We start from the raw sequence: 14,477 nt of genomic DNA on the forward strand, positions 1-14,477 counted from the left end.
ATTTTACTTTCCCTTTTTTTTTATTACACTGCAGGTCAAATGCAAATAACATGTTTGTTTTAGAGATGTACTTCAATTTATTGTCAATTCATTATACCCCCAGTTTAGTTTATTCCCCGTGTTTTATATGACTGGATTGGATCTCAACAGAAGTCAGGTTGATTTGAGTTACCTTTCTAAGTAGATCATGTAGCCTAGTACTTTAAGTAGAAAAACTTTACCAGTGCATGGATATTTTAGGGTCCAACTTAATTTCAAACATGAGTTGCTTTCATGTAAACATTGTATTAAGATGTTTTGTTTGATAAGGTTCACCTTGAATTCTTTCTCTGTCTGCCTCTCTCCCCCAGATCCCTCTGTGAGTAAGTTTCACTGTAGGATGTATCTTCTCACAGTGTCTTTATCCCGTGTGTACGTCTTTGAGTCTCTTTCCTGTTTAATGTTTTCCCCCGATGCCTATCTTAATTGTAAATGCACAAACCCTGTTTATCCAGTATCCTGGCTATGTCATCCTCTACCCTGACTATTAAACAAGCTGAGTAATTAAGATTGCATTTCTCATATCATGTGGACACTGGTCTCTGTCTCTCCTATAGACCACCATTGTGTGCCTAAAGTTCATAGGATGGTGCAGATATGTAGTAGCTTTCACTTGGCTGGCCCCACCAGATGTTGGCTTTTTAGAATCTGACCCTTTAGCCTAGGAAGGCATTAGTCTTCCACCCTACATAATAACATGTTACAGTCTGTTGTTTTGTTTCCACCCAGTCAGGAAGTCTTGGTTTGGACTATCAGGCTTCTGTTTTTATTCAGTACCTCAGTGCTATGTTCCTGACTGAGTTGAGGAATAGTTGAATATGAAACCAAATTGATGTGGATATTTTGCACATTTTTACTTATTATCAAATATTTGTATAATTAACCCAAGATGGACCAAAGCCTGTTGTTTCCAATGGGAGCAAATTAATCCTAGTGGGCCGAACAAGCAAGGAGGTGAGCAGAGCCAAGCATGAGCTAGTGAGATCCTATTAGCGTGTTCTAGCATTTATTATCATATTTCCGTTAGGGCACTGAAGTGTGTGTGTGTGCAATAACTCAATTCGCCCTTGAATTCTTCTAAACAATGCGATTTTTGACAACTTTGGAAAAGGGTCAAGCCTACAAAATGCAGTCCACTCTGTTTGTTACAGAATCTAGTTTTAGAAACAGAAAACTTTATGTAGAGCAAATGTTTCATTGATGAGAAAATTAGAAGAATGTCAGCCAAAAACATTTCTCCATTTTCTCCCACTGCTGGCCACTGGGCTTCTTCTCATCACCATATTTGGTAGTGAGTGGAAACTACAACCGGATGCTTCACATTTATACATCCGGTGAAATACTGTGTCTGGCTTATTGTTCTCTCTTTGTTATTAGTAGGCCTACAGTATCAATTGTATTTTGTGTAATTCATACTGTTTGTCATGAATACATTACACATTTAATGTACAAATCACTTTTCTCTACTTTTTGCCTCAATACAGCACCGTCAAAAGTTGTCCAGATGTTCCATGTTTCATTATGCAACCCTTATTGAAAGGAGTCTGGCTAACACCTACTGTATCATGAAGTGGAGATGCCCTCTATTGGTGCAAATGCAGCACAGCAAAGGATCCAATACGTATCTCTCACTTGGCACATAGCCTATATGGTCTAAAGGAGTGTGTAAAGAAAAAAGGGCCATGTACAGTACAACATAAATGTTGCAGGAGGCAGGCAGGGTCAGGTGCAGAAGTTGTGATTTTATTTACAGATGACAATAGGGATCCAGATGTTCAATTTACAAAGTAATCAAATGTCATATTTACATTAGGCTCCATTGTAAGCCTATAATAATAGTCTACAGCCTGACGCTCGGTCCGGACATTAATAGACGTGGCTTGTGGTACAGGTATTGAGCGCATAAGGACCTTATCTTTCATATCAGCGAGAAATAATAATAATAAAAAAGGTTAAATTGATACCATTTTTAGGGTTAGGGTTCCCACACAGCCATATTTCCAATATAAAATGTTAGGCTATAGGACGAAAAGAAAAGCAAACAAAACAATAGGCTCGAGATTCACAAAAAGTGTGATATAGCCTTCTGCTATTTCCAAAGTTCTAGCTGATTTAACTTACTGAAGGAGGTATTTGTGGTTCACCTGACATATTTCAAACAGTACAAAATCTTGCAACTCTCGCTTCCTCAACTTTACATGGATACCCTGACCTGCCATGTGTTGAAGAAGCACCAGGCAAGCATGTCTCTCCACTCGTGCCCTCTCCAAACTCCCAACAATTGAGAGCATTGAAAATGCATGAGGTTTTCACAAGTTAAACTAGATTTGTTACATTTATATTGCATATTATCTAACAACAATTAGTTACACCATTCCCTTACCGTTTATTGCAACATTTTATACATTTGTTACATTTTGGTATGATATAGCTTTCCAAAACTCTAGATGGCATTCTGCCTTCTCCCTAAAGTTTTCAGCCATTAGCTTCATCCACGACTGGCTCATGTGATCTACAATCCTAAACTGCATTTTAACATTTAGAAATGCCAATAATCATCGCTTGCGAAACAGTTCTCGAAGCCTATGGCCTGTATCTTTCATCATCGAGAAGGAATCCTTTAAAAAAAACTTACCTTAGCAGTTTTGCACAGATCCATACAGCTATGGATGCCCACATCTGATGAAACTACACTTCAGCTACACTTCCCGAGTTACGCTTAAACACAGGTGTTCGGAGCTTGTTATATAGCTAATTAGCACAGGTGGTCGCCTGTCTTCCTGTTTTCCATAAACAAGAGCTGTAACATGGTGATATGGCAATGTGGGAACACAAACCCTAACCCTATAAAAGGTGTGTAGTATTTTAACCTTTTTTTAAAAATGCATTATTTATAGCTTGCTGTATTGAAAGATATGTTCCTCATGTTTCCAAAACCTGTCACGACTTCCGCCGAATCGGTCCCTCTCCTTGTTCGGGCGGCGGCCGAAGTCACCGGCCTTCTAGCCATCGCCGATCCACTTTTTATTTTCCATTTGTTTTGTCCTTGTTTTACACACCTGGTTTCAATCCCCCAATTACTTGTTCATTGTTTAACCCTCTGTTCCCCCATATGTGTTTGTGAGTGATTGTTTATTGTATTGCAGTCTGTTATTGTGGCCTTGGATTTATTTGACGTGTATTGTGATTATTGTTGAGTAAAATTGCGTACATTACTCATATCTGCTGTCCTGCGCCTGAGTCATCTACACCAGCTACACACAGACCCATTACAAAACCGTACCGATGCGTGTAAGAGCAAGCGCTGTGGCTCTTAACACAATTCCTCAGGCCAGAAGATACATACTATCGTCAATAGGCGCTAAAAGTAGATCGAATCTATGTATACTGTGAAGGGTAATTTAGGCCTACCAAATATATGCATCTGTTCTTTCTTTTCAAGAATCAATCCAGTAATAATCTACACATAGCAAAAGGTCAATTGAAACCGATCATCACTGCACTGTTGTCATAATTTATGTACCGTAATATGTTATGAGTCTTGTTACAGTGAGAAATGTAAAAAAGGAGACATTTAATGATAGTTGGAGTAAGACACCCAGGCTTAAAAGGATTTTCACACTTACAACAAGTGTTGTGGCCTTTTTGTTGTGTAGTAGCATTTTGTTGCTGTTTTCCTTGCAATTGTGTCATAAAAGTGGGGTCATGTAATTCTGAGGAAATTGGTTATCTCTATTTAGGATAAATGTTATGATTACTGCTGTATTTAAAAAATATATTTATTTCACCTTTATTTAACCAGCTAGGCAAGTTGAGAACAAGTTCTCATTTACAATTGCGACCTGGCCAAGATAAAGCAAAGCAGTTCAACACATACAACAACACAGAGTTACACATGGAGTAAAACAAACATACAGTCAATAATACAATAGAAAAATAAGTCTATATACAATGTGAGCAAATGAGGTGAGATAAGGCAACAACAAAAAAAGGCCATGGTGGCGAAGTAAATACAATATTGCAAGTAAAACACTGGAATGGTAGATTTGCAGTGGAAGAATGTGCAAAGTAGAAATAGAAATAATGGGGTGCAAAGGAGCAAAATAAATAAATACAGTAGGGGAAGAGGTCGTTGTTTGGGCTAAATTATAGATGGGCTATGTACAGGTGCAGTAATCTGTGAGCTGCTCTGACAGCTGGTGCTTAAAGCTAGTGAGGGAGATGTGTTTCCAGTTTCAGGGATTTTTGTAGTTCGTTCCAGTCAAGTAGTTGAGAAAATATTATTTCAGATGTTGTTTATTTAGTAGATAGAGAATGAATACACCTGCTCTCCTGCCTGTCTGTCAGTGATATTTTGTGTGTCAACGGCTAATTTGTGTTGGCTTAGAGTCTGACATAGCTGACAGTTATGATTTTAGGAGGAAAGCCGTCTATCCCTGTAGGCTTTGAACATTGTCTTCAGCCAGTCAGGCTTTTGGTTCTGCCTGTTTATATTGTGTGTGTCTGTAGAGATACAGTATGATGGTCTCGCCAGCAGAGGGGGCTCCAAGGCCATATTATGTTTTTAAAACGTTCAACTCCCCAGGCAAAAAGGTAATCAGTCACTGCGTGTACGTATATACTGTAGACGGGAGTGAACATGGGGATCGATATGGATTACGCCTGGTTGGTTGTCATCTTGAAATTAGTTGCAGTGTTATGGCAGAAGGCTCCATTGCAAATATATTAGGTTGATTTGTACACTAAACCAAAGGAGGCTGGTGGGAGGAGCTATAGGAGGAGGGCTCATTGTAATGGCTGGAACGGAATTAATGGAATGACGTCAAACATCCTGTTTCCATATGATTGATGTGTTTGATACCGTACCATTTATTCCATTCCAGCCATTACGATGAGCCTGTCCTCCTATAGCTCCTCCCACCAGCCTCCTCTGCACTCTGCAACGTTCTAACCTGAATTATCTTTCACATGCAATTTTGTTGGTATCTTTTACTGTTTTCTTATTGTAGCTAGATGGACAGGAAATCTGAAATGTACTATGCCTACTGTTTGGTAAATGTTTGAGAAATGTAGAAAAACACAGCCACAATATAGGGATATAGGTGGAAGTAAAGGAGGACAGAAATGTAATATCTTTCCAGATTTTTTTTATCCCTGACTAAATAGACTTTGGCTATTTACTGACTTACTGACTGACTTACTTAGGCCATAGTAAGTAAGTAAGTCAAAAGCCTTTGGTGGGCTGCCTGTATCACATCCTCATGGTGTGAATGTAGTCATCCTCATGAATGAACAGTGGTGTCTGTATCAAGCCATTTCCAATGTCCACATTCCATAGCGTTGCATTGTTCTGTGTATATCTTTCATACTTTTATCCCAATAACAGATAACATTGAGATGGCATGCCTCTGTTTCAATTACATCTCTGGTCACGAACACTGTTGACATAGTTTTACAACTGTTATTCTATTCAACATAATTTTAATCCTATGACACAGATTTCAGTCATTGGTGGAATAGATGGAAGAGTATTGATTAAATAGAGAGAACTCCCAAGTTATTTTCTAACTGTTTTCACAACAGCATCAAACAACTTATCAATACAAACAGCACACGAATGAGTTGTTTAAAGTTGTTGAGAATGTTGTCTTTCCAGTATTTCAGTAAGCTGCAGCACATCCTAGCCAGGGGACAAAAGAGTGTTTATGGATGGTAGACAGTTGAGTGATGTGTCTGGAGTAAGAACATGTCCATCTGCAGATGTTTAGATCTAGGCCATGAGGGGGAAGTGCTTATGTCCTGGTTTGATTTGGACAAACTGTTCTAAACATCGCTTGACAAACTGTTCTAAACATCGCTTGACAAACTGTACTAAACATTGCTTGACAAACTGTACTAAACATTGCTTGACAAACTGTACTAAACATTGCTTGACAAACTGTACTAAACATTGCTTGACAAACTGTTCTAAACATCGCTTGACAAACTGTTCTAAACATCGCTTGACAAACTGTTCTAAACATCGCTTGATATCACAGATGAAGATCATTTAAAGCAGGGATCATCAATTAGATTCGGTTGCGGGATCATTTTTTCTCGAGAGGATGGTTTATAGACTGCAAATTGACTCCATGAAGCCCAAACAGATATAATATTTGACTAAAACATAATAATTTCATACTTTGCTTTCATTTGAATACGATCATACAGTATGTCTCTCTATTATGTGTAGGAATACTTGGGAAACGGTTTCCAAAGTTAAAATCACTTGAAGCTGATTTCCTAGTGTTTTTACAGTCTTTTATCTCCAACTATACAGTTTTTCTTATTTAACACACACACACACACACACACACACACACACACACACACACACACACACACACACACACACATATATATATATATATATATATATATATATATATATATATATACAATATATATTCCTGCAATTATACACATTTTGCAATGGGGCATAGAGAAAATGTTGCCGTTTTAAAGCAATTTTTCTGCTGTTCTACACATTTTGTCATGGCGCAGAGCAAACATTTAGCAATTTTATAACACCTTTAATGCAATTCTACTCATTTTGCAATGGGGAAGAGATGCAGTTTCAGTCAAAAGTTTGGACGTACTCATTCAAGGGTTTTTGTTCATTTTTTCTATTTTCTACATTGTAGAATAATAGTGAAGACAACACTATGAAATAACACATATGGAATCATGTGGTAAACAAAAAAGTGTTAAACAAATCCAAATATATCTTAGATTTGAGATTCTTCGAAGTAGCCACCCTTAGCCTTGATGACAGCTTTGCACACTCTTGTTATTCTCTCAACCAGCTTCATGAGGTAGTCACCAGTAATGCATTTCAATTAACAGGTGTGCCTTATTAAAAGTTAATTTGTGGAATTTCTTTCTTTCATAATGTGTTTGAGTCAATCAGTTGTGTTGTGATAAGGTAGGGTGGTAAAAGAGAAGAAAGCCCTATTTGGTAAAAGACCAAGTCCATATTATTACAAGAATAGCTCAAATAAGCAAAGAGTAACAACAATCCATCATTGCTTTAAGACATGAAGGTCAATCAATCCGGAAAATGTCAAGAACTTTGAAAGTGCAGTCGCAAAAACCATCAAGAGCAATGATTAAACTGGCTCTCATGAAGACCGCCACAGGAAAGAAAGACCCAGAGTTACCTCTGCTGCAGAGGATAGTTAATTAGAGTTAACTGCACCTCAGCTTGCAGCCCAAATAAATGCTTCACAGAGTTCAAGTAACAGACACACCTCAACATCAACTGTTTAGAGGAGACTGCGTGAATCAGGCCTTCATGTCCGAATTTCGGCAAAGAAACCACTACTAAAGGACACCAATAAGAAGAAGAGACTTGCTTAAACCAAGAAATACGAGCAATGGACATTCGACCAGTAGAAATCTGTCCTTTGGTCTGATGAGTCCAAATTTGAGATTTTTGGTTCCAACTGCTGTGTCTGCATTCTGCAGTGATACGCCATCCCATCTGGTTTGCGCTTAGTGGGAGTATAATTCGTTTTTCAACAGGACAATGACCCAACACAACTCCAGCCTGTGTAGGGGCTATTTGACCAAAAAGGAGAGTGATGGAGTGCTGCATCAGATGACCTGGCCTCCACAATCACCCAACCTCAACCCAATTGAGATGGTTTGGGATGAGTTGGTCCGCAGAGTGAAGGAAAAGCAGCCAACAAGTGCTCCGCATATGTGGGAACTCCTTCAAGACAGTTGGAAAAGCATTCCAGGTGACTACCTCATGAAGCTGGTTGAGAGAATGCCAAGAGTGTGCAAAGCTGTCGTCAAGGCAAGGGTGGCAACTTTGAAGAATCTAAAATCTTAAATATTTTTTTATTTGCTTAACACTTTTTAGGTTACTACAATATTCCATCTGTGTTATTTCCTAGTTTTGATGTCTTCACTTTTATTCTACAATGTAAAAAATAGTACAAATAAAGAAAAACCCTTGAAGGAGTAGGTTTGTCCAAACTTATGACTGGTATTGTATACAATAATTATAATTGTTTTGCAAAATTCTGCCCACGGACTGCCAGTTGGGGATCTAGATTTAAAGGGATAGTTCACCCAAATTTACAGTCCATGCTTTGGTGAAGTTTCCATGTCACTGTTTCCACCTGCTAATGTTTTAGCATTTTAGGCACAAATTTCATTCAAGGCATGAGACCGATAATAGCATTTTTCACGCATCATGTCCAGATAATCCGAAAGTATGTCAAATGTATTGTGAAGCTCAACAAAATCTCTTATAGATGTTTGGAACGTGATGCGCGAAAAATGCTAATATCGGTCCCATGACTTGAATGGGATTTTTACCACAAATGCTAAAACGTTAGCATGTAGAAACGGTGCCAGGGAAATTCAACTAAACCATGGATTGCTGTTTTACCTTGTCCATAGATTTCTATTCTAGTTGAAAACCATGTTAACGCATTGAACAGCTTAAAAAACATGTCTGGCTTTAAACTCAAATTCTTATTGGTGTGTGGATGCATTATGTATTAATAGGTCATGTATTAAAAATGGTTGACCAATTCTTGACGATTTGTACTTTTATTTTTTTGTTCTACTAGATTGTCAACATTCTAGATTGTAAGTACATACTCAGGTCACGACACACATTCTATGTTGTGCCTTTCTTAGACACATATACATTATGTCCTATGTGGTATTTACATTCTTGAACTGACTGATCATGTGTTCTTTGAGATTACCTCAGGTTGATGACTCATACATTTCACTGTCTGATATCTTTGATGTAAAGACTGGGTGGCAGAGTTGAATCTGTAAATCCCAGTGACTACACCACTGTATGGTGTTTTCCCTGGCTGAAGCGTTTTGCTCCAGTCCAGTACAAAAGGATCTCTGTGACAGCATGGCTCACATTTTTGATCAGTGTGTAATGCCCTCACCTTATCAAAGTAAATGTGTTTTGTGTCCATTCAGTTAGAACAAGTTATTTTCATGGAGTTTGAATCATTTAGATTACAGCATACTGGTAACTAGTCTTCAATTCCAAAACAAGCACCTCAATATAAATGACATTACTTCAGTGCAAATTGGTTATCTGATTTGTAATCAACATTGTGAAAAAAAATCCATTCATTTCAATCCTCAAACGGGTGGACTTCTCTGTGATGACTACAGATCAGAGATGGTTACAGCATCTACCATTTATAGTCTGCTCTATTCTGTCCGTGATGTAAGCCCTAAGCCAGCTGATGAGCCCTGGTCTTTGAAAAGGGTATGTAATGCATCCCCATTCTCTGAGTCTCATCTCGCCCTTAACAAAGTGCCAACCTTATTCCATCTCCTCCTCAAACTGAGCTTCCGACACACACATCTTATCTGATATTCTCAAGAGGTCTTGGTCTCCACTCTGTCTGCTGCTAAATTCTGCTCTGAGACACTCTCTCCCTTATCTCAGCTCTGATGTGCCTCAGCTCACCACTATATCTTCCCCACGGGGCTAAGGCAGGCAGCCACACAGGGAATCCACATTCACAGGTTGGCTACCAAATAAAATAACAATTTTAATTTGTTTAACTAGGCAAGTGAGTTAAGAACAAATTGCTGGGCCAATTGTGCACCGCCCTATGGAACTCCCGATGCAGTGCCTTAGAGCTGTGCCACTCAGGATCCCTGAATTATTAAATTGATGACACATAAATCGACCAACAAATAATTTTTACATTTCATAAAAATATAATTATAGAGCTGTAATTGGATTTTAGGTAAGCAGAATATGAATACATAAGAAACAATGCAGTAGGCTATATATCGTTTTATCATGAAATCTGTTATTTTCAAGTCTTGACTTGAATGTGCAAATTTGGTGCACTTTAGGCTACATTCACTGATAGTTATCTAAACTGTGCAATCCAGTTAGCACAAGTGGTGTTAGTATCTCCCTCCTATCGAAGGCTGACAGGTTAGATTGGAAGCTGTTTCCCTATTTGATTGAAAGTTAAGAGGAAAAGAGCCACTGTGTCTACGAGTTTGTTTACCTTTTCCCAAGGTCCATGACAGGACAGGCTCCTCGTCCTTATCGCGTGTGGCATTGTTCAGCGGCTTTGTCGACGGAACAATAATGACCATTTGGGTTGATAGCATTAAGATTGTGGAACCATTTAAATCGTTGGGCTTATGCCAGGTCATATGTCAATATAGAGATATCTTTAGCAACAATTTATATGGTCTAACAATATAAAACGAATATTTGAAAAACATGAACATGCTATTTTACACTGCTATCAGTGAGGAAAAGTGAGCTTTGTTTTTTTATTCTGTTTTCAGGGTAAAGAAAACAACTTAATTCGTTAAGTGGAAAAAAATACAGCAGTAGCGTGTTGATTGTAATTGTCGTTAATTGGATGAGCAATTAGTCCTACCTCATTACAAATAGGCTATTTTAAGAAGCCCAATCTCAATTTGTGACGAGTATAGATTTAGGCTATTAATTGTCAACGTCAACTCAAGTCATACTCAAATTCGTAAATTAAATTCAGGCTCAACGATGAAAACCCTTTAATGGTTTCATAAAAAGATCAACGAACTTTATGCTTCTAATAGAGCAACGTTATAGCCGATTTGTTTTGGACCATTTATCCCCTGCACAGAGCGACCCCAAACATTTATTATCAATTTGGCCGTATAGTAATAATAATAAAACTATAATTGTATTATAAGACAAATAATACAATTATAATGCAATTTATAATACAACGTATAATACAATTAGTATTCCCATTAGGCCTTGACTGTTGATGTTGTTTTAAAAAATCATTTGAATCGTTTGTGTTATTTGTTGTAGATGTAGTTGTAGGTCTAATACAAGTCTAAATATAATCTGATTGGGTTGCAGAGAGAGGATGGCGTGATCTCACAGCACAATAACATATTACATCAAGGTTTATTGTCATGTACAAAAATACCATGTCTTGAACAAAGTCCGTTAGAGCAATATTATCAACTTAGTTAAATAGCTAAACAAAACTAAATAGTTAAACAAGAAATTATAGTAGACCAATACACATAGTTAGAATAAAACACATATAGTCCAATATAAACGTGGTAAACAGTATATGCCTACACTTGGATTTGCCTATTGGCCTATTCGTTGATGTTTTCAACAAGTAACCTTGCAGCTGCATAGCCAAACCTAAACAAAAACCTAAACGAAAAAAACTTGATGAGAGTTGGGTGGTTGTTTTGGAATAGTTTCTCACCACGCTCTTATCCCCGGTAAAGTTGCCTGAAAGTGTCCTTGTTGGAATGGCCCCTCTACATTTTCCATGAGGTTCATGTCAACTATATGGTTGTTGGACATTTGCGTGGCACTTGGTATGGATGGCATACTCGGATAACTGCAACCATGTGAGTTATTACCATATATGGTGTTGTAAGAGCCAATTGTCACGTTGTATGGCGCTAAATGAGGTCCTCCCATGCACGGTTTGCCATCTCGAACCAACACGGGCACTGCCACCCTTCGTGGTAGAGGCGGGTATCCAGCCAATTCCAGAGACTTGTCTTGTCTTTGCCGCTTGCACTTGTACCTCCTGTTTTGAAACCAGATTTTGACTTGAGTAGAAGTCAGCTTTAGAATATTGGCGAGGTGGTCCCTCTCTGGTGCAGAAAGGTACCTCTGCTGTTTGAAGCGCCGTTCCAGCTCAAAAACCTGCGTTTGGGAAAATAGCACGCGTGGTTTTCTGCGCAATCTTTGCTTTGGCTTGCCTGAATAGGTATTGTCATTTTTCCCATCACAACCCATCGAATCGTCAAGAAGCATACCTGCAATAATTAGAAATAGCAATGTTAGACACATTCCTTCATTGGAAAACTGCCTAGTTAAAAACTTCCCACTGAGCACAGACGTCAGTTCACCTTCAAGTTCTGATTTACATTTGGTGGAGTGGTCAGCTAACGTGAAATTAACAAACACATTCACCATGTCATTGGATTTAGGTTAAAAGTTGGGCAAAAAAATAGGAAATTACCTTACATTGATGACTTCTTGCAAATCCAATCAGTTTTCCACGTTGATTCAACCTCATCCCATTGTTTTGGGGGGGTTGAAATTACGTGGAAACAACGTTGATTCACCCAGTTTTTGCACAGTGGGTTAGGCCTACTTCAATTGAAATTGCTGCGTCACATGGATTAACTGCATTACGCATTATGCATATCAGCAATGTCACAATATAAAGCTCACACGGAGATTAATTTAAATGTGGCGAGAAGGTCAATTCATGACCATTTACTAGCCTTTATTTTCTCCTATAGGTAGGCCTCGCCATTGCCATTTATTTATATTTGTAAAACATTGTCAAAATAGGAGGTTTAGCTAGTTTATATTGAAAAAATGTAATTTTGTGCATGCCTATTAAAATGGCAATCAGCAGTAGAAACAATGGTTAACAAGATGCGGGATGAGGCTGTAGAAATGTAACCATTCTCAAATTCATAGACAGAGCTATGGATGTAAGGACTGACAATCCATGAAATAAACATTACAGTTTTAACAATGTTTTGAGGCTATATAGTGTTTGCTTACATTTACTTTGTTTAGAGACATTGGAGTAAAACAAGTTTATATGTTTGGTTCTGATAGGGTACGACAGTTGAACCAAACTCATGAGGCACCAATATGTTATATTCTTCAATAATCAATGGGTACATATCATTCATTTATAAGTACAGAAATTAATGTAGCAACTGCTCATTGCCCCTTTAAAAAATGTTAATAATATTGCTCATGAAAATAGATTTTGGTGGGGCATGAGGTTGAGAGACAGGCTGTCATGCAGCATCAAGAGGCAGGATTGGGGCCAATTCCATAAAGCTTCATTCAGGGTGTACTTCAGTTTGTTTCAAAATAATTCATGATTATAAAAAAATAAAAAAACATTTTAATTCAGTTCTTGTATTGACAGAGCCCAATCGAATATTTTTTTCTGAAATATCTGTCATTGGATGTCAGCGCTGCATGTTTTAACGACATCGTTTTAATTTACCTGGGTCCCCATTTGTCTCCTCCTCAGCCGCTGAACTACAACTGCCCCTCAGGATGTCAATGTCCTCCGAACTCAGGGTGCATTTCATCTGTGTTGCTCCCGAGAAGCACGACTTATCCTGACTGTCAAGTAAGTCGAGGCTCCGAAGTGCACTGTGCATGCGCTGCAGAGACATCTGGGCGTCTTGATCTGGATAGAAGAAACCTTGGTGGGGGTGATGTTGCTGCTCCATCTTTAGAATATCCTTCACCGAGAATGGCGTTGAAGTCACTGGACTGGGAAGCATCACTAGTTTATACAGAGGATTCTTTTTAAGACAGACAAATGTGTAACTGCACAGTTTCAGCGTGGTCAAGTGAAATCAATCATACAACAGATATTAGCGATGCTCTCCAAATGTTCTTCAATAGGGATGTAATAATTCCTTAGATCTAGGTGAGTTGATAAGCACTGTCTGAAAGTCAACCTGGTCTCACTATCGTGTGTAGTATCATCAGGGCATACCTTTCAGCACTCCAAGAAACCGTCTCCAAACTGCCAATAGCCAAGTGTGTGATGCGCCTGTCTCATGCACTTTAACCACTCCTTTATCTCATCTTACACGGTGACACGAGACATCTCACTTTAACTGGGTAAGGATGGACAGAATGGGGGTGGGGTGCCAGGATGGGAAGTTATTACACCTACATTTTCTCCTAGCTATTGAAGATGATGATGACGAAGAAGAATGTTTGGCTGTTGGACACTCTTAGATAAAAAGGTTCCGGATATAATCAAAAAAGGGTTATATTGCTTTCTTCATATATGGCACCCCTAAAGGTTCTATATATAACCCTTTTGTAGGGTTCTTTGATCAGAACCCTAGGGATTCTTCTTCACTGAACCAACATTGGTTCCATATCGGGTTCTATATGCAATGTCGGCTCTATATAGAACCTGTAAGGCTTCCGCATGCTTCGGATCGGCTGGTGTCTAGCTGAACTCGGCTAGGCGAACCGAACAAGTGTGGTCGCATACTCCCTTATAAGACCTTCGCTAGAAAATTTAGAAAAAGTGGCAATAGTAGACTACTGTTTGTCCCATCTTGAGACACCATAGCCAGTATGCACTTCCTCAAAATAGTCAGAATTAATCTAACATAACTCAAGAAATCTGTCATTGATTTTGACGCTTTTGCTAACGAGATGCGTAATTTTCCATAAAAATTAAGATGTTTGGTGCAGTATTTTTTAAGTGAAAAAACAGGAATAGTCTATTGTTGAATAACAACAAACTCTTCATTGAATAATCTCTACTGTTGACCAATAACCGACGAAGGGCGTAGACTTAAGCACCAGAACTTCTGCTTGCCTTGAGAAAACTTTTATTGTG

At 38.4% G+C, this 14,477-nt stretch overlaps 1 protein-coding gene across 1 annotated transcript; it reads right to left on the minus strand.

Moving 5' to 3' along the window:
* Nucleotides 1–10,989: 10,989 nt before the first annotated feature.
* Nucleotides 10,990–13,709, minus strand: nkx2.7 (NK2 transcription factor related 7). The gene is made up of 2 exons (XM_029678914.1): nucleotides 13,107–13,709; nucleotides 10,990–11,883 (listed from the first exon to the last, which is right to left on the minus strand). The coding sequence occupies exons 1-2, from the start codon at nucleotides 13,390–13,392 to the stop codon at nucleotides 11,315–11,317; spliced, it is 855 nt and encodes a 284-aa protein (XP_029534774.1). The 5' UTR covers nucleotides 13,393–13,709; the 3' UTR covers nucleotides 10,990–11,314.
* Between the last annotated feature and the right edge of the window lie 768 nt (nucleotides 13,710–14,477).

This window comes from Oncorhynchus nerka, linkage group LG13 (genome assembly GCF_034236695.1).
Source record: "Oncorhynchus nerka isolate Pitt River linkage group LG13, Oner_Uvic_2.0, whole genome shotgun sequence".
Classification (NCBI taxonomy): Eukaryota; Metazoa; Chordata; class Actinopteri; order Salmoniformes; family Salmonidae; genus Oncorhynchus; species Oncorhynchus nerka.

Coding starts and splice junctions, on each gene's coding strand:
- nkx2.7 (XM_029678914.1), bottom strand. CDS start 13,392: ATGCTTCCCAGTCCAGTGACTTCAACGCCATTCTCGGTGAAGGATATT. Junction 11,884..13,106: donor GGAGACAAATGGGGACCCAG/GTAAATTAAAAC, acceptor TAATTATTGCAG/GTATGCTTCTTGACGATTCG.